This window comes from Triturus cristatus, chromosome 7 (assembly GCF_964204655.1).
Source record: "Triturus cristatus chromosome 7, aTriCri1.1, whole genome shotgun sequence".
NCBI classification, from domain to species: Eukaryota; Metazoa; Chordata; class Amphibia; order Caudata; family Salamandridae; genus Triturus; species Triturus cristatus.
This window is the reverse complement of record NC_140590.1, coordinates 306,717,000-306,741,123: the sequence shown is the minus strand read 5'-3', so window position 1 is coordinate 306,741,123 and position 24,124 is coordinate 306,717,000. Positions and strand designations below refer to the sequence as shown.

The following is a 24,124-nucleotide window of genomic DNA, read 5'->3' as shown; positions in this document are numbered from 1 at the left end:
CCTTTTATCTTTTTATGAATTTTTACTGGCTTCTTGTAGCATTGTTTTTTTTCTTGTACATTGTAATGATTGTATTTTTATTGTGCTTACAAGATATCTTGCATATCGAATAAAAGCTTATGACTGACTGACTGACTGACTATTATTGTTGCCAATGTTCAACATAAGATGTTTATCTTTTTCTTCTATACACTTTAAGGTCTGAATTTATATATTTTAATAATTATTATATACATATATTAATTGTTCCGCTTGGGATGAATGTTTATTACATTGGCCATTTCATTATTTATTAATGCTGGTATTTATTGAATAATACTCTCTTTACTGTTTCTTTTCTCATATTTATTCAATTGCTAGTCTAACTGTCATTTCAATTGTATTTATTTTACTGGTAATCTTTTTACAACTATGCCTGCTAAATAATATTTATAATTATGAATACAATCTATTATTTATTTGATCCTTTATGATATATCTAGAATGAAATATTCTTGTTTATATTATTGACACGTAAGTCCCTTTAGAATATTTTCTAGATCTCTTTATTATATTTCCCAGACACGCCCAGATACATGCTTTATAATGCTAGGTCCTTCCCTTCACAGATCACCATCAAGTATAATTGGGTTCTATAGATCCTAATATTTTCAATAATAATCGGTCCTGGTTTCTGCTTAGTACTCCTGGTGGGGGCCTTGCCTGGACCGGTGTTCTTGGGAACCCAGACCCGCGGTTAAAGATTTTGATCCTGTAGTACTCTGTACAACATGTTATTGTAACTTGAACGTATTTCCTATTCTTTCTACACAATACATTCTTTCTTCTTATTGACATGCAGATTTTAAAACAATTTTTATACTTGTTACTGGAAAACCTTTCCTCCATAACTCATTTTATTCTGTCTACAAAAGTTAAACAAAACTTTCAATACTCCTGCAAATATGGTTGTTTACCATGCCTTGTGTGCGACATCATGGAATGTTCATGGTTTGACGCATTATATTAAGAGGAAAAAAGTTCTCTCATATCTCCAAACCAAAAAAGTAGATGTGGCTCTTCTTCAAGAGACACATCTTGACAAACTTGAATCCAAAAAATTGTGTAGAGACTGGGTAGGAATGGTTTTCCACAGCAGTATCCATAGCGACAGTTTCTCAGACTCAGGTCCTACTCGAAAATGTGGTGTGGCAATTCTCATTCGAAAAACCCTTCCAGTTATGGTATCCAAAACATGGGTAGATCCAGACGGCCATTATGTCTTTGCTAAACTGCGTATTGGTGATACTCATATCTGTGTGGGATCAGTCTATGCCCCGACAGGTTCCAAAAAATCCTTTCTCCTACGTTTGTTGTCAGAGATTGGTGCTTCACAATACCTTATAGGGGGTGATTGGAATTTGGTGAGAGATCCGATTCTTGACAGGACAGGCCCTCTTGATAAACATAATGCTGCAGACAGGGCCCTCATGAATGATATAATTGATGATAATGGCCTTGTTGATGACTGGTGTCTTGCACACCCGAATGACACTGAGTACATCTTCAGGTCCCCCACTCATGGAACTGGAACTCTTTCTCGGTTGGACTACTTTTTAATCTCCCAAGGTATAGTCCAATCCGTTCAGGAATCCCATATTTTGGAAGCCTCAATATCTGATCACTCTCCAGTCTTATTACAGTTACAAACAGGGATGACAAGACCAGGTCGCAAATCTTAGAGGATGACTATTCAACGTCACAAAACGCCTAAGGGTAACACACAATTACAGGATCATCTTCATAATTATCTTTCCTTAAATCAAGGTTCTGTGACTTCTGGTAGGACTATGTGGGCTGCTGCTAAAGCTACCATCCGGGGGCAAGTTATGCGGGATGCAGCTCAGGCCAAAAGGAAAAATGCTACTCGACAGAAAGAATTAGAACAAGACATTGAGCACTTCACCCGTTTATATACCAAAAAACCCAATTTACCAAATCGTAAATCATTAGAACAAGCCTGTATGGCACTGAACAGTCTCTTCACTTCCAAGGCAGAATATGCTCTACAAAAAATGAAAGGGAGGCATTATGAACAGGGAGAAAAGGCGGGTAGACTCTTAGCAGCACAATTGCAACAAAGAGAAGTTGCTATGGCTATCCCAGCCTTAAAATCGCTTACAGGTAATATGCTGACTCGCCCTCAGGATATAGTTAATGAATTTGCTTCTTACTATAAATCCCTTTATACTCCGGGTACCCAAATAGACCAAGATAAATAGACGTCCTTTCTTGCAGAAATTGATTTACCTCTCCTTTCTGCAGAGGACAGAGCACTTTTAAATACAGAAATCAGTAAAGAGGAAATATCACAAGCTATAGCCAAACTTCCATATCATAAAGCCTGAGGGAGGATGGATTCCCTGCGGAATTTTATCGTTGGTCAGGCGACAATGTAGTGGATTGTTTACATGCTGCATTCCAAGAAGCTGAACACACATCTTCCCTAGGAAGTCTTTCTAATAAAGTAATAATTGCCGTCCTACCTAAACCGGGGAAAGATCCATTACTCTGTAGCAGTTATCGTCCTATATCACTTCTCAATTGTGACGTAAAAATCCTATACAACAAAAATGTATATCCCCTTGACCACACAGTATATTTAACATAAATAGAAATTACCCTATGCTTAGTGTATATATAAATGCCCCAAAGAAAATCACAAAATATTAGTTATAAAATACCAAATACAATTCTTACACGTAGATTGTAATTTATATTTTAAAAACACACCTAATTTAAAAATCACAAGCAGAGTCACAAATCTGACTCAAGACAGTTAAAATATAATTCATATAGTACAGAGGAAAATTATTCAATTTCAATTACAACACACCGTTATGACCAGCATAACAGAGACAACAACACATATTAGACAAAACACCTTGTCATTTCCTATTGCATATCATATGGAATTGTAATTACTAAAACATAGCTAGTGATACATTAATTTCATTTGTATCTACGATTCTATGTTGGTCCTTAGATTATGATTGCAGAAGCGTTGACGCGTTTCAATGGTTAAACTTATACTCCCATCTTTATCAAGACAATAATGTATGTGTTCTCTCAGAATGTCAATTTTGGTATCACTCCCCTGTATGAAATAAATATATAAAATCACTTTTTCAATCTGTAAAGTTTCTACATTTTTGTTGTTACTTGAACAATTACATAGCATTTTCTGCACATGTTTATCAACATGTTCTTGATACACTGTTAACTCCAATTATTTGAAAAAGGGCCCTGTCGGATTCCCAATTCTCTTTAATTTGAGTATAATTCCGCCATCCCTCTTTTTGGATGTAATAAGGACTTCCCCGGATCCCGCAATAAGTTCCCTGTCTCACCTTAGATTCTTTTGCACATAAACAAACTGGATTATAATCGTCCTCTTGCCTTTCCTTTGTTCTTTATTTAAAAAAACGATTTCTAATATGGTCCAAGGCTCCAATATGTATTGTACAACCAATGAGCTCTCCTCGAATCTGAAAACAAATAGTATAGCACGCTGTCACCTATAAAGATATTAAACTAATAAATCTGCTCTAAGGTACTGCTCACTGAATTGGATTATCTCTGTCCCGTGGTATTGCTATCCCACGTATTCTACTTCAATGGTTATTTAAACTCCGGTGGCCCCCTTGTTCTCTTTCGATGCTTATTAAAACTTTGGCGGGCTATCGAGGTATTAAATCCTGCTCTCTTATATAGCCTCTAATGCAAAAATGGAAAAAGCGTGCGATAAGAAACGGAAGGGATCAAACTCTACCCTTTCAATTATTCTATGCAAAATCTCTCTCCGCTATGTTCTGTGAGGTGTATGCGAAGTTCTCTGCTCGTCTCTCCCACATATCCTAGTCGGCATGGGCAGACTAGAAGATAAACCACATTTTTACTGCGGCAGTTGTTTAAAGTGGTTGCTGTAATTAGTTTCCCCGCAAATGTGATGTATTTGCCTTCTAGACATTGTGGGCACATAGAGCACGTACCACATTTGTGATTCCCTCTGGCTTTTTCGCCGCTTAAAGTCATTTGATTTTCGCAAATAGATTTGTAAGTTCTCACAAGTGAATTCCTGATCGTTTTGTTACGTCTAAAGGAGAACAGTGGTTTTTGCAACTGATTGCTTGTGCCATAATTTAAAATCTTCCAATTTCTATTCACTATGTTTTTAATTTGATTGCTCATATTAGAAAATTGTGTGACGAAAACCACTCTCCCTGTGGCTGTATTTCTTTTTTCTTTGTTAATATCTAACAAGAACTCTCGAACATAAAATCTTGCTCTTTTTAGAGTGTTTTTAATTAATTTACTAGGATAGCCTCTTGCCTTCAATTTTTTCTTTAATGACTCAACATGACAATAAAAATCTGAAATAGTCGTACAATTTCGTCGTAATCTTAAAAATCCCCAAAGGGTATATTATCTTTTTGGTAGCGAGGGTGGTTACTCCCATATTGCAGTAGGGTATTTTTATCAGTGGGTTTTGTATAAAGTTCCACATTTAATTCTTCACTAATACTTTTAATTTTTATATCTAAAAATTCTACATAGGAGTCACTGTAATGTACTGTGAATTTTAAATTGGGATCCCCCAAATTAATCCAATCTAAAAAAGACTTAGGTTCATTACTGGCACCGTTCCATATGAAAATAATATCATCTATGAAACGGTGCCAGTAAGAAATGTTCTCATAATAGGGAGCGATTTCATTTAATATGTGTCTCTGCTCAAACTCACCCACATATAGGCATGCCAGACTGGGGGCACAAGTGGCCCCCATACTGGTCCCTTTAATTTGTAAATATAATTCGTCCTGAAATAAAAACATATTATTTTCGAAAACCATCCTAATGCAAGCCATTAAAACCACTTTATTTGCCTCGTTTAGTTCTTCCTGATCTAATATTTTAGAGATTACTTCTATTGTGTCATCCTGTGGAATATTGGTATATAGAGCTTCAATATCCAGGGTGACCAAAATTTGGGTCACCTGATTGAAGGTCAGAACCTCAAAAATAGATATTGCATGTGCTGTGTCTTTTAAATACGACCTTTGTTTCTGCACTATCGGTTTAAGAAAAAAATCAACATATCTACTGATTGGCTCCAACAATGAGCCTACACTGCTAACAATAGGCTGCATGGGCGGATTCGATATATTTTTGTGGATTTTAGGTAATCCATAAATAGCAGGAAGGACTAAATGTGATTTCAATAGGAATTTATACTCATTCTCACAAATCCAGCCTTCTTCTTTGCCTGACTTTAAGAGAGACGCTACTTCCTTTTTTAATTCCCCTATAGCTGTAAACCTAATTGAATTATAATGTTCTTTTACATTGAGGAGTTCTCTCATTCTCTTTTCATAATCCAGTGAATTGAACACCACCACACCCCCGCCCTTATCGGCGGGTTTGATGGTAATAAGATCACCCTCCCGTAAAGTTGTAAGTGCTTTTCTCTGATCCATAGAGAGGTTGTATGTTGATGGTTGGAGGCTGTCTTTCTCATATTTTTAATCTCCATCTCTACCACTTTCTCAAAAATGTCAACATTGTTGTCAATTTGTCCCAGATTAGGTGTAAAATTTGATACAGGTTTAAAACCTGATACATTGGGTGGGGGTACATAAGAACTGTCTTCAAAGAATTTATGTAGTCTTATTTTTCTAAAAAAGTTCCGTAAATCACTCTCTAGTTCAAACATATTGTGTGGGGCTGTGGGTGCAAAACTAAAGCCTCTTTGTAAAACCTCATGTTCTTCCCTAGTTAACATTCTTTGGGAAAGATTTATTATAGGCAGTTCCTCTACCTCCAATATTGTTTGTTTCTGGTTGTAAGATATTCCTGTCCTACATTTTGAGGTTGATGGTTCCTCTTGGGTTCCTGCCGATTGACACTCCTGTAGCCCCTCTGCCCCCGGTTCTGGCGCCTTCCTAAAAAAGGCTCACACTCAAAAGTGGACATACTTCTATTAGATTGTTCACCCCCCTTTTCTTCCTCACTACTGGACCCTGAAGTCTCTGAAAAAGTTATACGTTTGTTACCTCCTCTTGTGTATACAGGTCTCTGAAACTGTGGTTTGTCCCACCTCTGATCCTTCCTATTTTCAAAGTAATCTTTGTTTAAATAAGGGTAAATTCTCTCCATACTATATCTCTCCACATCTTTTTTAAACTTCTTCATTTTCTTATTAGATAGATAATCCCTATAGATCTGTGTTTCTAATTCGAGCTCTTCTATCTTCTTTTTAGCTTCTTCCAATGCTGAACTTTGTCTTAATCAGCTCTTGGGCTGTCTCAATAATTAGAATGAGCCAGTCTCGGCTACACCTATTGGCTATATGCATCCACGTTTCAATGAATTTAGGATTTTCTACAAGTAGTCCCGGTTTGTTTCTCTCCTGCAACCCTATTGGAATAACTCCCGCTTTAAGATATTCTATTAAAATTTCAGCGTGTAACTCTGTCCGAATTAGTTTCTTTTTAAGATTTAATATTTTGACCAATTGTTCGTGGCTAGTGTTGTTTAACGCCTTGGTGTTGCCACTTCGTGAAGTCTGATTAATCAATCTGTTAAACTGGTCTTCAGTGAATCCGAATGTTTTTAATTTGTCCATGGTATTCACCAACCCGTTACGCCTTTATACAATTAAATGGTGGGTATATTCCCAAAAATTGTTTTATAGACAGCACGCCTCTCCAACGAACAGGTTGTAATAATAACATTTATAGAAAAGAGAGGGAACCCTTAAAAGTCAAGGGAAATGAGGTACTTTCAATACAACAAAAATGTAAATCCCCTTGACCAAATAGTATATTTAACATAAATAGAAATTACCCTATGCTTAGTGTATATATAAATGCCCCATAGAAAATCACAAATTATTAGTTATAAAATACCAAATACAATTCTTACGCGTAGATGGTTAAACTTATACTCCCATCTTCATCAAGACAATAATGGATGTGTTCTCTCAGAATGTCAATTCTGGTATCACTCCCCTGTATCAAATAAATATATAAAATCCCTTTTTCAATCTGTAAAGTTTCTACATAAGTGATTTTATATTTATTTCATACAGGGAAGTGATACCAGAATTGACATTCCGAGAGAACATATCCATTATTGTCTTGATAAAGATGGAAGTATAAGTTTAACCATCGAAACGCGTCGACGCTTCTGCAAGCATAATCTAAGGACCAACATAGAATCGTAGATACAAATGAAATTAATGTATAACTAGCTATGTTTTAGTAATTACAATTCCATACGATATGCAATAGGAAATGACAAGGTGTTTTGTCTAATATGTGTTGTTGTCTCTGTTATGCTGGTCATAACGGTGTATTGTAATTGAAGTTGAATAATTTTCCTCTGTACTGTATGAATTATATTTTAACTGTCTTGAGTCAGATTTTTGACTCTGTTTGTGATTTTTAAATTAGGCGTGTTTTTTAAAAATAAATTACAATCTACGTGTAAGAATTGTATTTAGTATTTTATAACTAATAACTTGTGATTTTCTTTGGGGCATTTATATATACACTAAGCATAGGGTAATTTCTATTTATGTTAAATATACTGTTTGATCAAGGGGATTTACATTTTTGTTGTATTGAAAGTACCTCATTTCCCTTGACTTTTAAGGGGTCCCTCTCTTTTCTATAAACATAAAAATCCTAGCCAGTATTCTTGCCTCTCGCCTTCTTAAAGGTATTCCCTCCTTAATTCATCATACCCAAGTGGGATTTATACCTGGACACTCCTCTCGAAATCATTTACGTTCTTAAACACACACCCTTCACGCTGCTAAAGTTCTTCAAGAAGATGCCACAGCATTATCGCTTGATGCCGCAAAGGCATTCAATCGAGTAGAATGGACATACCTATTTAAAATTTTAAAACAATTTGCATTAGGAGACCAGTCTATAAATAAGGTACAATTGCTATATGAACAACCCACTGCATCAGTTAACTCTGGAGGTTTCGTTTCTGATCCATTCCCAATCCGTAGAGGAACTTGCCAGGGTTGCCCCTTGTTACCTTTTTTGTTCTTATTGGCTATTGAACCTATGGCAGCTGCAATATGACAATCACCCTGGATTGTTGGTATTCCTCTTCCGTTGGGAGAATCTAAACTTTATCTCTATGCAGATGACATTCTACCTACCATTACTGACTTAACAAGATCATTACCATCACTACTTCAAATCATAGATAATTTTTCTTCTTTTTCTGGGTATAAAATTAACTGGGATAAGTGTGAAGCACTTCCTATATCTGATGGCACCTCAAAACATGTGATACAAGGTTACCCCTTCCATTGGCAGTCTACTCGTTTAAAATATTTAGGTATTCTTGTGAATAAGGGAACAGAAGCCATGGTTCCGGATGATATAAATCCCTTACTTACCCAACTGCAACGTGATTTCGATAAGTGTAAAATCTTGGGTTTATCTTTGTGGGGTAGAGTACAAGCTGTGAAAATGGTCACTCTTCCATGTTTTCTTTACACACTAGGAATGCTTCCTCTCCATATTCCGTTATCCACACTACATCTCATAGATTCTAAGATTAAATCCTTTATATGGGGCCCCATCAAACCCTGTTTAGCCATCCATAAACGTATTGCCCATCATTCCAATGTTGGTCTGAGTCTCACCTCGATTGAACACTATTCAATTGCATTACAATTACCCCAACTTACATACATGTTTCACGATAACTCTAACACGCCACAATGGGTACATACTGAAAGATTTCTCTTATCCTCTGAATCAGGTCTTTCTGCCTTATATGGGTCAGGCACCAGCCGTCTTGATCCCCGTAATCCTATGTTATCTGCAATGCGTAAAATTTGGCAAAGGTCACACCGTATTTTAGGCTTTAATCCACGTCTGCATGTAAAGGCCCCAATATGGAATAACTCTGGAATACGTATTAAAGGGAAAACTCTCTTCTGGCCTACATGGAAATCGGCGGGTATCCTGACTTTAGATCAGATTCTTTATAATGGAGACCTCAAATCCTTTTCACAATTGGTTGAGGAGTTTAATCTTCCCCTATCACAAAAGGATAACTATTTACAGCTATATAACTCTCTTCTTAAGGCTTTAGGCTCGAAACCCTGGACACTGCAAATTTCACCAATAAAATGTTATCTTCATACTTGGGGGAGGCACAAAGGGGTCATCTCTGGTCTGTACAAAACACTCACAATGCAATTATTTTCTCATCCTTTATCTCATGACCTTCGTTCCAGATGGCAATCACGCCTAGGGCTTTCCTATGAAAATCAATAATGGACAACCTTACTGGAAAACTTAGTTAAAGGTGCCCGAGAGGCTCGCTTAAAACTTTGTATATTTAAAATAATTCATGACTGGCACTGGTCTCTGGTAAAAATACATAAAGCAGGCCTATTACCGCATACTAATTATTGGAGATGTAACGCCTCTGGTTGTGACATTGTGCATATCATATGTATTGTAAATGTCCCATGGTGAAACTTTACTGGTTATATATAGGTCAATTTCTGCGTAACACAGTCCCCTCACATTTACCACTCTCGCCAGCAACAATTTTACTATATGATTTACAGGATTCCCCTACCCTTTCCAAACCACAATGTTGTCTAGTTCACACTGCTTTAGCTACTACTAAAATTTGTATACTAAGACAAAGGAAATCCTCCTCTCCGCCATCACAAGAGTCTTGGCTTACATCAATAATCCAAATTGCCTCACATGAGAGAGTCATTTATAACATTCAAGATCAAACTGAATTGTTTTTACAGGTATGGGATCCTTTCCTGCAGGTAAAAGATATATCTTTTGCTAAACTTACTTCTTAGATTATTTTGTTCATTATATTGTATTGATCTTTGGGTACTGTTGGTTCACTGACTTATGACTATGCTGCATTGTCTTCAATTAGTCATCCTTTTACTATTATATTTATACTTACTACTGGTGTGATTCTGTATTCTCTATATATTGCATTCCCTTATAATATTCCAAATGAATTCTTTTAATGAAATATGTAACTTATGTTTTACTAGCTTGACAGTCTATCATTTTCAGCTTTTATTGATTTGTTGTCAAATTAATGGTTTAATGCTTTAATATTTTATATTCACTATTTAATATTTAATTATGTTTTATTTCCTTTATTTGATATAATATGCTTTGCCCTTAATTTCCTTCTTTTTTCTGCTATTCTATGGATTTTGATACATTTGCTTTTATATTTACAATTATATTCATACTTTTTTCTCTACTATAACGTATTTTAAGATATGCAATGTTTTCATACATTTATTGTACCGTATTTATGACATGCTAATAAAAAATTATAACACAAAAAAAATTATATTGTTGTTGTTTGATATACTTTTTAAACAATAAATTCTATTTATATATTTTTAAAAAGTCAAAATAAATTAATTTATTTAAACATTATTTCCTATGGGGTGTCATTTTAAGTCCCTGCCGCCATTGTTTTCTATGGGAGCTTGTTGCATTACCAGTGACCATGTGTGGTGCTAGACATTCTCAAGTCCAAAGTTGGAGTACATTTACAACTGTGTTAGGGCCTTTTTGTCTGTAGTAGTTCCATAAAGTCAGTTTATGAATAGCTTACTCTTTTGCCGGTGGGCACATGCTGCTCCCTAAACCCCTCCCTTTTTGTAGTGGGTATTCCCTTTTTTCAAGCCACTCCCCGATCCTCCCACATTTACTGTTAAATCAGACTTAAGCGCGTCAAAATCTAAGCAATCACGGCAAACATCTCCTGACAGAAAAAATAAGACATTCCTTACATTGTTGACAGTCCTCACAACTAACACCATGTCATTGATTTAAAACATTCATTCTCAACTACTCAAGTCTGACTCACTTGAGTGACTCTACCCATGGGAACGTTTTGCTTTCTTTGCATTTGTTTGTAAAATGCCCTTTTTTGCCACAAATCAAATGTTTCATTCCTTTCTCACAGCTAGGCACCCTCCATATAAAGCCACATGAAAATAACTACCACAACAATAGCACAGCAATTTATCCTCGCTTCTTTTAATTTCATTTTGATTTTGAAATGAAAACGGCATGTATTTCACTTGGTCTTGTTTCAGGCTTATTTCCCTGACCCCCTTCATTCAAAATACTGATTTCTGTATTGCTTCAGGTGTAGGTATTATTTTCATCTAATTTGGCAACGCCCATAATCTGCAATGTTTCTTCCATTGTATTAGAGTTGGTATTAATTACGACCCGGTCACCCAACATTTCAGCAGCAGATGCCCCAACATTGCAGGTATTGGCTAATTGTCTTAAAGCCAGCCATGAGGATGTCATTAAATGTCTCACTGTGGTTTTGGACAAGTGTATAGAAATTATAGGTTTCCTATGTCACGGGTGTGGGGGGAGGGCTTAAAACCATCAAGGCAATCCATGGTAATGGTCCCAGCTATCTAGCAGATAGACTTATGCGCTATCTACCTCCCAGAACTCTACGCTCTAGCTCTACGTCACTCCTTTGGTGCCTCTTGTTAAGAAATCCCGCATTGGGAGGAATCATTTTACCATCTGGTCCCCTCCCTGTGGAATTCTCCTCCCAGCCACCTCAGGAATTGTACCGACTATCTTCGATTCTGTAAGCTCTTGAAAACCACACTCCGCTAATTTCCTTCCCCACCACTCTTAGCTCTCCCGCAGCACGCAGATACCCTTTAGGGGGTGATTCAGGCCCTATACAAGACTCTAAATAATAATAATAATAATAATAATAATAATAATAATAATAATAATAATAATAATAATAATAATAATAATAATAAAAAAGTTTTCTAACCTGCGAATGGCCTCATTAAAATCACTCAAATCATCTTCACCCTTTTGGTAATGTCTTGAATATTTCCTGGCCTTCTGAGCCTAGACAATGTAGCAATATGAAGTTTTTCTTTCAACTGGCATTTCATCTCTGCTTCTATTGCTACTAAACAACAAGGACATGCCTCTTTCGATCTTTTTCACAGGATAGGTGGAGCAGCTTAGCGCTGGGCAAATCTTTTGTAGTGGTTCACATTTCATTGTTCATAAATGCAGCATATTTTGTACCAAAACACAACAAAATAATGCCCAGCAGTAGAGGAAAATATAGAGCAATACAACACACCTAAATATTAAAGATAGCCCAAGACAATATGAGTTCACCAGGAAAGACTGATAAACACACATACATATAGCCAGGGCTGGCTTTAGCACTGGTGGCACCCTGTGCAACAATGTTTGCTGGCACCCCCACAATGAACACCTCCGCCATGGATTCCCTCACTACCACCATTTGACAGTACTCCTCAAGTCTCCATAAACACTATATCGTAGATTAATTTAGTTTTTTAGCGCTATTCCTAGCAGTTTAGGATGTTAGAACACTTTACATCACACATGCATTGCACAGTCATACGTGTGTAAATCAGTATATAGGAAATGTTACATAAGACAGCGGCCTCCAAGGAGTAGAAGTCACATTTCATCCATACTGGTAGGCAGTATAGTTTAGGAGTCCTTGGACTGGAAAAGCACAAATTCTGAATTTATAATATAACACCATTGTTAGGGGTTTTCTTTAATAATAAGAATTGATTTCTACCCAAAGGAACCCCTTTTGCAATATTAGGACAACGAAAGACTAGGCAGAAAATATAGAGCTCTAATATGTTCCTTGCAGTTTGCATGCAGCTCTATGATGGCAGATAATAGCTCACTGCTCTATATAACTTATAAACCGCAAGTAACAAAGGGATCTCTGACAACAGCAGTAACCCATTGACCTATTTATATTATATGCACTTTGTGATGTGAATGGGACACGTTCTTTGCAGCAGGCATTTTAACCCTCTGCGCTATGAGGAGTCGAAACGTTCACTAGACAAAGCTCCGGTCTCTCCAGGAAGAACATTAATCACCGGAGTTGTCATTTTTATTGATGCCTGAAAATTGCAGGGACAATGTACGCTGCATTAGGTGCTTTTAAAACGATGAACACGGTGCCCCCACCCCAAGTCAGCGCCCAGTGTGGTTGCACCGATCGCACCGCCCTAGTGCCGGCCCTGCATATAGCATTATAAAATATATATAGTAATTATGCAATAATGTATACAACATCTGATGGAAGTGTTGGAAGATGTGCAGGGTGGATTAATATCTTAATTGAGAATGAGAATCATAATGGTATTATCTATGATAAAATAGTGGGGTTCATAAACCCAGTTGTGGAAACCATTCTCAAAGAGAAAGTGTCCAGCCTGACATGCATGAGTATCCTCAACTCTTCTTGATGCTACTAGGGACAGTTGGAAAGGATGTGAATGCCTGTGGATGATATGCTATTATTATAATTTAAATTCAAGGTGTTTAATCAGATCGACGAGTCAATCTTCTGCTTCAATACGTTTATGTCAAAAAAGTCTCTCTATAAATCATCTTACAAACATATATTCACCAAAAATAGTCAATTAAATAAACACATTACTGTTAACTACCAAGGCCACGATTGCAAGTTTGGCAGTGCGGCAGAGGGATGACCGCCACACTGCCAAACCCTGGTGAGAACCGCCTGCCATATAATTACTTTTTTAGCCGGTGCTTCTTTTGGCGTTCCCACGGCAGTGCCTATAAAATAGGCACAATATGGGAATGTCAAAGAAAGATCCAGCACGGCATGGACTGAAAAATCCTTGCCATGCTGGAATGTCTGTACATGCACACAGGAGGGCACATGTTGTGCTCCCTTGGTGCATCCACAGGGAGTGAGGCACAAGGGGGCCCCATTGTTTCCTCTCCTCCGGTGTTTTCATCATGGTGGAACTGCCATGAAAACTCTGGCATAGAGAAAACTTGTAACATGCTTAGCGGGACCATGGCAGTGTCAGTGCCAGCGAAAGGTGGCTCCCTGGCTGTTTTGGCGCTGGGTGGCACGACCACTAGGGTTATAATGTGGTGGTCGTAAGACCATCACTACCACCCCACCAAAAGTCTGGCTGTCCAAGGACCGCCAGACTCGTAATTAGGACCCTAGTAGGCAAAGGACAGAATGCTAACAGATTTTACTGAATTCAATTCCACTTCCGGTCCATCCCGAGCCTGTGTTAAGGGTGCAACTTAGCTCCCTTATTTTACTCTTAAATGGGTTCCTGATCGCAGTAAATGTAAGAAATTATACAATTAGGGGAATGCATACCCTTATCAAAATACAACCACAATCCTTGTCTGGGTGAACAAGAAAAGTCACAAAATTAAGCTATGATTAGTCCTCTGGTAGCTCAGCACAAAAATAGTCAGGCTTTCCTCCGAGCCTCTGTGTTAAGTATATATGCAGCACACAAACAGTAATAAAGTACAAACCCAACAGAAGAAAAATCCCACATACATTTAGGAAAATAGAATAAAATGTAATAAATAAAATGACACAACACAAATTAAACCCAAATAGTAGAAACAGAGTTGCAAATTGTTAAAGTTTACAGTGAAAAATAGCAGCTTAAAGAACTAAGCGCACACCGCAGTAATCTGGTAGGGGGAGACCAGGAAAAATCAAACGTTAATGCGCCGTTCACTGTAGAACCACCAAAGCTGTGGTGCTGTCACCCACCAGATTAGGACTTCAATCCTGTCATGGCGGGTGGACCTGCGGCGGTCTGACAGCAGCGGTCTGTTAGGCTCATAGAAGAGCTGAACTTGCAGACCGCCGCTGTCAGAGCACCGACTGCACCTTTCTGCACAATGCGGCATACATGCCACACTGTGCAGGAAACTGGGGTGCAAATCTAGGGAGGTAGAACATGTGCCCCCCAATATGCACCACCAGGCCCAGGAGCAGCAGAGGGCCCTATTAGGGACTCCCTTAGTTGCCTCACTGCCACCCTTTTCATGGCGGGCTTACCGCCATGAAAAGGGTGGTGGTTTGGCAACTCCAAATATGCTCGGCAGTAACGCAGCAGCACCAGCAGCATATTAATATGCCTGACCGCTATGCCGCAGTATCCTAGATCCCCGTGGAGGTCCTGTGGTGGTCCAATCGCCACATTCCTATTGCGGCATTTGGTACGGCAGTGTGGCGGTGGTCAGATTGCAACCTTGAGTATGACGGTCCTGTGTCCCGTAGTACTCGTAATAAGGCCCTTAGCCAAATCTTCAAGGAAACATTCATGAGAAGGTAAAGTTCAGTGGGGCATGGAAGCAGGTGGTGTCCATGGAAGAGGTATCATTGTAGGGAAGCCGCTGAATGAAGTTGCGGCAAAGGTTTCTGAGTTGGGACTTTGTCGCTTTATTAGAAGTCAAAAATCTCCAGTGGGACAAAGCTGCTGAGTGTATCCATTGAGTACACAAGGCTTGATCCCTACTCTGGGAGGGCCTGTTGAGAAGGATTTGTTGTTGTGGAGGAGAATGTAGCTGGAGCTACTGCAAAGCCAATGAACCATGCACCTTGGGTGGATGGACTGGCAGGTAGGTATGTCTCCTATTATGTCTCCTGTCAGTTCTTAGACCACTTTTTTAGTGAAAACTTTTTAAGTACCAGGTTTTAAGGCTAGGATGGAAATGCACGTGCAGCTCCACTGCCAAGGGTCCAGAACTGGTTGTGCCCCACTTTGGTAGGGGGTGGTCAGGATTCACTCCAGGCAGAGTCCAGGTACTAGGTTCAAGGGTTCTGGAGCATATTATGTCCCTGTACCTCAAAACAGCAGGTCTGGTAACTTGCCATTGGAGTCACTCTGGTAGTTCTGGGGTAAGCAACAGGGCAGGTCTTAAGCAGAAGGGCAGTCATGTGAGGGTACATTGCAGGCTTCAAGCAGTAGGGTAGCTCTCTGGTAGCAGCAGGGTGGTACTCTGAAATACAAAGCAGTCCTTTTGAGTGTCCTCCACAGTTCAGGACGGAACTGAAGAAGTGTTCTGAGAGTCCAATATGTATACCTGTGCCGGACTTTGACATGGGGAAACAAACTTCTAGGCTTCCCCCACACTGGTTCTAGAAAGCTACTTCTCATCCCCTGCCAGGCTCCAAGAAGTCTAGGGTGACAAAAGAATGGTGTCAAGTCCATTTGTGAGTGTGCTGGAAACATCTCTTTGAAATGTAAGTGGGGCAGATATCAGCTCTGCCCCACCCATCCTGGCAGGATTGCCCATCCTGCTATCCACTAAGCCCCATTATACACAAAGGCCACCTGCCAAGCTATTCACATGTGACCCAGATGCAGGACAAGAAAATGCCTACTCTCTAGAAGGGCCATTTTTAGAATTTGGAAAATTCGACTTTACCATTAAAGAGGATTTTAAAGCATAATTATTTTGAGACGAAACATGACTTATCTACCTGTTTCGAAACAAAGATTAGCACACATTACATGCAAAAAGGTAACCCAATGTTATCCAATAGGAGAGGTAGGCCAGACGGTAGTGAAGAACAGATTTAGGAGGTTTTTTTACCACCAGGGCATGTAAAACTTGGAAGTGCATGTGCACTTTTCAAAAACACAGTTTAGGTCCTAACTCAGGGGGGACTTATATGTATTAAAAAGGAAGGTTCAGGCTTGGCAAAAGGTTTATTTTGTCAAGTAGAATTGTCATTTAAAAACTGAACACAAGCTGTACAGGCTAACCTGAGAAATGTTTTAAAGGGCTCCGTAGTGGTTAGTACAATAAGTGCTGAAGGCCTACTTGTAGCATTTAATGTACAGGTCCTTGGTACATGTAGTACCACTTTAGTAGGGACCTATAAGTAAAGTAAATGTGCAGATTGGGTGTAAGCCAATTTCACCATGTTTAGGTACAGAGTACAAGCACTTTAATACTGGTTAGCAGTTGGAAAGTGCACAGAGTCCTAAATCCCAACACAAACTGGTTCAGAAAACAGGAGAAGAGAAAGAAAAAAGTTTGGGGATGACCCAGTAGAGACAGCCAAGTCCAACAATGATGTTGTAAGTAATACTGACTGTAGAGATAAGTAAAGCATACTTCATCCCTTAGTTATGACCATTACCCTCTTTTCGTTTGCCATATTTATGTGGGTCAGATTATTTATTAATCATTAGTTAAACACTAAAATTAGATACTCACCCTGCAATGACACCAAGTTCCATCTGTCCAGAAAGAAACCTAAAAATAAAGTAGTATATCATTAATGCAATGTTTTCCATGTAGACTGTTATTGCTAAATTCTGTATTTCACGTACTTAAAGCTTAACTTTGCCATGTCGTTTTACTATTCCTCTCTCTGAACCAGAAGCCAGAAAGAATAATTTTTGCTCTATTAGAAATAGTTTTTGATAGGCTTTCCCCAGTTACCTCTATCATAACCCACCCTTCATGTATTAGAAATCCTGGTAAGAGACAGACTCATTCTTCAGCCATTATTGAGATTTAGAGTTCACATCTTCCATCAAGGTCCTTAAATCCTCTCAGAATGTTTTTGGCCTATTTGCAGAGGAAAAAAATGAATTCTATGATCCTGTGATGGGGTTTCACTGTTGAGAGGACACACTAGTAATTTGAGGCATGTACTTTGTTTCAGTAGTCAACCTTCATCCCTTCCACACAACAGTACCAAATTAATACATTAGGCAAACAAAATGTACCAATCAACTATTAGTAAAAATATCAAAGGTACTCAACATTACATCCACACAGTTGTCAAAGGGTGTCAGACTTCTCATACTTTGCTCTACCTAGTGTTTTTCAAAAATCCTATGAAGCAAGAGTTTGATATTGTTGCCTCTCATTTATTTGTTTATGCTTTACTCACATATTTAAAATAATCATCTGTCTCACAATTAATTTATCATCATTATCAATTGCCAGAAGCATACAGATTGACCAGTCATGCCTTGTTTCAACATTTGCTGTATGCCAGCTAAAATGTTTTAATAGGTTGACTGTTGGCACAAAAACAGAAAGCAGAGTTGAAAAAAAGATTACCATATCTCTCATTCAATTTAGTTATAGGCATGCTAATGATTCTATACTTATTAAACTTATTTTGCCCTCTATTGTCCTTAAGGCACTCACAGAAATATGTTGTGGATTGTATCCTTTTTTCCAGGATTACTTGGTAGCATAAGCCAAGGGCACTGTTTAGAGTCTTGGACACTGTACCTCCTGCGGGTGAGGCAGCAGTTAAGAAGACAGTCTGCTGCAAGTTGAATCAGTGACAGACCCAGTTTATATCAGCTTTTCAAGAGTCACATGCCACAAAGGTACATGAAGGTCATCCCCAAGCAACTAATAATTAATACGAGTGACCAAATTATACAGAATTGGAAAATACTGGAACTGACACAAAAGGAGTAACTTTGCTAAACACCAGTGTAGAGTCTCAGTGTGGTGTCAATCTGAAATCTTGCTGATCATTTTATCACTTTTGTCCAGCCTCAGCCAATGACTACTAGCTGTTGGAAATTTGACCTTTTTGCAGGGTCAACCAAAATGTTTTAGGGTCTTTTTGCTGAAGTCTATTTTTGCGAGCTGTGCAACTCTGTGCAATTTTCCCTTCTTAATTAGGGGTAAAGTGTTTGTTCTGCTCTTTCTTTTCAAAATTGTGAAATTGACATACCCTAATTGGCACCCAAGGTAGCTTCACTGCCCATTAAGGCATAGTGCATGATATTTAAAAGTAGGACATGTAATGTTTCATGTTAAACATGTCCTTACAGCGATTAACAACTCAAAGCAATTTTCACTGTAGAAGGGTTGGCTGTTCCTTAGAAAATAACTGGGTTACAACATTGAGTACTGAGATACTGTATCTCTGGTATGGTACTAGGTAGAAAAATTAATGAAACACCTATATCAATAGATATTAAAAATGCAATTCAATGGTAAAATCTGATTTTTCTAGATAATATGCAAAAGTAACTTTTTAAATATCACCTTTGTTTGCCTGAAGTCCCTGGACACTAAATCTGCATTTTGATATCCAGCTTCTGCCAGGCAGTAATTAGCATTTTGAGTCAATACAGTATGAACTTGCTCACAAGACAGGGACAAAAGGCTGTGGGTGTGTGGAGGTTTTCTTGTGCCCTTGACAGAATAGCCTGTGGACTCTTGATTAACTTCAAAGACGTCTACCCTGTCAGAAGCAGATGTAGCTAACACACAGCCCTGTGCCCTTCTATTGTCCCCCCGCCAGACCGGCTTTCATCACAGGGAGCCACTTGTTGACATCACAATGTCAGATTCTGCTGGATTGTCAAGAACGGCTTGACAGGTCTGCTGGGGTATTCTTAGGAAATTTGGAGGCACACTTTAAAGGATAGAAACAGAATGCCAAAACAATTTGTGTGTCTGGTTGCTGAAAGCTTGCCTTTGTAACAATGTGTGTCGGGTAGCTGAAAGCTGATCGTTGTCCTACCACAATTCTGTCCCTGAGTTTGTTGGGGGTACAGGGACTGACTATAACTGGATTTTAGTGTTAGATATAGGAGGACACTAGTATTATAATGGAACACTCCCCCATAGCCCAAGCCCTTAGAGCCCAAGTTTAGTGTGTCTGAACAGTTTGACTATCTTGAAATTGCCCAAAATGAGTATGGTTAGCCCCTGGAAACTTTAATGCATTGATTGGGGCATCCTCATGTATCATTCTAGCCCACTAGCTTGTGTCAGCCATAAATTTGGCATCTCCAGGTATCCAATTCAGAACACTCCTGGACCTGTGGAAAATCAGAAGAGGACTGAATCACAAGCTCTCATAGACTGGAGAAGGTCATAGAACATTGGACCTACTCTCCCTCTTGTACCTAGGACAAAGAAGTGGACTTCAAGGATCATAAGACTGATCTACTGTTAAAGCTACAGGGACACAGCAGGCTACAAGAGGGCTTTTCTTGCAACTGCTCAGATGACCAGTGGCAACTGGACCCCAACTGGACCCTGCTGTTTGGCCTCTGCCTGCCACTTGGTGAGTCTCTAAATACCTTCCATGGGGTTCTATGGAGGGTAGGGGTGCTTAAAAGTGTACTCCTGTGGTGGACATAGACTTAAAGGACTAAAGTCAGAAAGTAAAAGGATGAACTTGGTTAGTGTGACTGGCCCGCTCTCCATGGCAGTCAGCGTCAAATGGCGCCTAGGTACTGTTCTACCACGATCACTGACTATCATTAGCACTTTGCACTTATTGGCACTATTTCTACTCAGGACTTTAAAAAATCCTATCTCCGGTTCCCCTAATTGGATTTATGTCATTTTGGTGTAATTTTGTTTATTCAATTTCACTATACCTTTCTGATTTGTTTTTAGATTTTTATTGTTTTGCATTTCAACTTTATTACCATTTTAATACTGAATAAATAATTTACACATTGCTTCTAGTTAAGTCTGTCCACTTTGTGCCATAGCTACCAGGGGGTGATCTCAGGTTTATTTAGATATTTTAGTGGTTCACCCAACAAGGATTGTGGTTATTATTAGAGATGGGTACTCACCCCCTCACCTGGCATCTTCGTTTTTGACACTTGCCTTCTTCGCAATGCACTTACAACTTCAAGAAGATGAACCTCACTCTGTCCTTTCATTTGACCACAGTAACCGTTAAAATGATGGTACCTATTCAGTGCCTGTCAACTTTTGCAGTTGTTTTTGTTGTTGAGCAACAACTCCTAGCATAATGTGAGCAATGGACTCAGTTCTATTTCCTCCACACTAGCAGTCGGCTCAAAACAAACACTAACCCATATTTTCAAAAGTTCTCTTCTATTATTTCAGTGTCTGAAGTTTCCCTGAACTTAAAACGATCTATTTTTTTTCTGTGATGACACAGATTAAGAAGAAAACATTTTTTTTTTTGCTTTTCTCTCTCCTCAAGCATCGTTGTACAAACAGCCAAGTTGTTCTCTTGGCATCCCTGAGCAGTGCCACACCTTGAGCAGTGATTTCTTGGCATCCCTGAGCAGTACCACACTAAGGGCCTGATTTAGATCTTGGTAGACGTGTTACCCCAGCACAACAGACTGATAGCCCATCTGCCGAAGTATAAATCCCATAGGATATAATGGGATTTATATTTCGGTAGACAGGATATCCATCACCGTTGTGATGAAATAACCAATCCGCCGAGATCTAAATCATAGTCGCTGCAATCTGTGTTGCCCAGGTGATGCACTCAGAGGGAATACAGCTGATCCACATGGCACCTAGCCTGAGGTGCCGCTCTCATCTGGAGTCTCCGCTTACAGGGTGCAGACGTGAGTGGCATGGAGCATCAGCCTCCCAAGGGCAAGCACTTGTCTTTACAGAAGTGAAGCTCGGAGTCTGAGGAGGGTTCAGCTGCCGGACTCAGAGTCCCACAGCGGCGCCGGTATGGCAAAAGTCTTTGGTGACCCTGAGACTTTTAGGAAAAGGGGGCTAGCCAACAAGCTCTTGGAGAACTTGCTGCACAACAAAAAGGTAGCAGGCAGCAAGCCAGCACACAAAAGCAGGTCGCAGAGTGGCAGTTCCTCCTGCAGCTCAGCACTCAGAAAGCAGCAGGCTAACACAGCAAAACAGTTAGCAAAGTGGCAGTCCCTTCTGGCAGCACAGCAGTCCTTCTGGCAGTGTGCAGATATAGTGCCAGTCGCATCTGGTTACAAGTCCCATGTAGTGTCTGATTTTAGGGGGTCAGAACCCCAGTACTTATATCCAAAAGTGCCTTTGATGTAGGGGGTGACTTCAAAGGAGTTCTCCAAAGTGCACAAGGATCCCTTTCAACCCAGTACTGTCCTGTCAGTACCTTGTGCGTGTGCAGGGCACTACCTATTCAAGTGGGGTGTGAGCAGCACCCATCTCGCCCAGCCCAAGAAGCCCCATCAGAATGCAGATGAATGCAGATGCAGTTGAGTGACCTGTGTTGTGGCTGTCTAGAGGGAATGCACACATGTAGCTGTCACCCAGCTCAACCCAGATGTGTATTGGAGACAGGCTGTCAGGCATACAGAGAAATAAGTGCAGAGAAATGTCCACTTTTAAAAAGTGGAATTCCTAAAAGATTATGGTTAAATGAAACTGCACTATCAGGAAGGATGTATCATTACCAATCCAAAAATATAAAACATGAAGAAGCTACTCATCTCTGTGAAAAAGTCCTCATTTTTGCCCTGATCACCCATTGATTTCTGACTGATCTTGGTGGCAACTGACTCTGACTGCGTCCTGGACTCTGCTACCTAGGCCAAGGACCAGTGCTCTGATGAAATAGGTATATGGTAATTAGGTATAATTACAATTGGCAATGACAGACCATTGTAAGTCCCTAGTATATAATAAGGCAAGGGGGATTCAAATGACCTATAAGTCCCTAGTATATAATAGGGCAGAGCAGTTTAAAGCCCAGCAAATTTCCTGCATTGGAATGTGCACTACTGTGTTGCCTGCTGTCATTTTTAAAGGCAGCCCTGCTTTGCAGACTGTGTTCAAAAAGGAAATTATGTACAAATTGGACTATGGAATTAAAGGAACTTCCCAAGTGGTAATCTACTGTAAATTTACATATAAGTCACCCTAACGTCTCCCGTAGGCACCCCAGAAGTGGGGTACCATGTAATTATAAGCAGGGACATTTTAGAAGATGTTTTATGTGCCCTGGTAAGGGAAACTGCCATTTTCAATTTTCCCCATTGTAGATCTTTAGCTCCATAAGCTAACATTTGAATGTTTTATTTAGCTAACAGTATTGCTAGGAAGGAGCTACAAACATCATTCAAAGACTTAAAAGACTGATAATGATAAATCCTACAACTTGCCACTGTTGAAGTTATCATCATAACCAGTACAAAAAAGAAGTTGTAGCACTTTCTTTTCTTTGAGCCAAAATACAGCCTTCTTATAGACTCTCCTGATTGGTCTTCCTTTACAGGCTTAGCCAAGCTGCTTTGATGAGGTGATAAGCGGCCACATAGAGAAGAGGATATCTGATGGGGGACAAGAATCATGCTTTTGGGTGGCACCCTGCACCTCATTGGACAGGGGTACTACCCTGCATGCCATGCTATGTGAGGGCTGCATAGCAACTTGAAATTAATGCCTGAAACTACAAGAAGAAGGACTGCCCTGCAGGAACCCTTGTCTGCACCTCAATGGACTGCAATCTGAAGGACTGCTCCTGTTGCACACTTGGAACTACAGCCCTAAGGACTTTACCTTTGTGCAAAACGGATTAAGGAGTGGACCCCCTGAAAGCAACAGGTTGACAGAGCTTCCATGCACCATCTCCCTCAAGAAGTCTGCAGCCTTGAGTGCGTCCAGTGAACTTTCAAGGATTTGGCCAGGTGCATTGTGGAAATTGTGGTCCAAACTTGCAGGGACCCTCTTAGAGCTTCTAGACCCTTGGATTTGTGTTTTGGACATTTTGAACCCTCAAGAGAAACTCCAGGAAGAAGTTCCAGAAGTTCGAACAACCTTTGCAAAAAGGGAACTTTTGAGGGTCCCGATCGAGGCTTCTGCCTGGCTGTTAAGGGCTCCTCCAGCCGAGTTGGCAAGAATGCAGAGTGCAATCGGTGATGCACATTCAAGTCTCCAGTGGTAGTAATCATCTGATGTATTAAGTGTATATATCTTTCTGATTATTTGGATTTTTGCAGTGTTTATTTCTTGCAGTGGACGTCCAGTAAAATTATCTGCTTATATTTTATTTCATGTCTTTAACAGTTGCATTTGCTTACTTATAAGTGTGTTATTGCTACATATACATACATACATATATATATATATTATCTACTGGCGGTCGCCAGTAGATAGTTACAGTTAGGACCGTGTTTCCATAGGAAATCTCAAAATTCTATTTTGAATAACTTTGGCGCCGGTTGACGAATCTTCGCGAAATTTTCAAAACTAATGGGGCGCTCCGCTCAGCTCCTACCCTGAAAGTCTCGGGGGGATTCGTCAAGCAGGGGCCGAGAAAAAAGGGGGGTCCCAAAACACGTTTTCCCCATGCATTTTCCCATAGGACCTTTAGTCGAAGGTACAGCCCGAACGGCTGAACAGAATTACTTGAAATTTGGCAGAGAGGTAGTCCTCAGGTCAGGGATGTGCCTTTTGTATATATGGAGTCAATC

At 39.5% G+C, this 24,124-nt stretch overlaps 1 protein-coding gene across 3 annotated transcripts in view; it reads right to left on the bottom strand.

Annotated features, from left to right (window-relative positions):
• LOC146809527 (immunoglobulin superfamily member 1-like) overlaps positions 1–24,124 on the bottom strand; it is an 828,174-nt gene that overhangs the window by 577,136 nt on the left and 226,914 nt on the right. For all 3 annotated transcript variants that reach the window (XM_085616355.1, XM_085616357.1, XM_085616356.1), the window contains exon 2: positions 17,160–17,198. In XM_085616355.1, the coding sequence (XP_085472481.1) occupies positions 17,160–17,198 (39 nt within the window). The remainder of the gene's footprint in view (positions 1–17,159; positions 17,199–24,124) is intronic.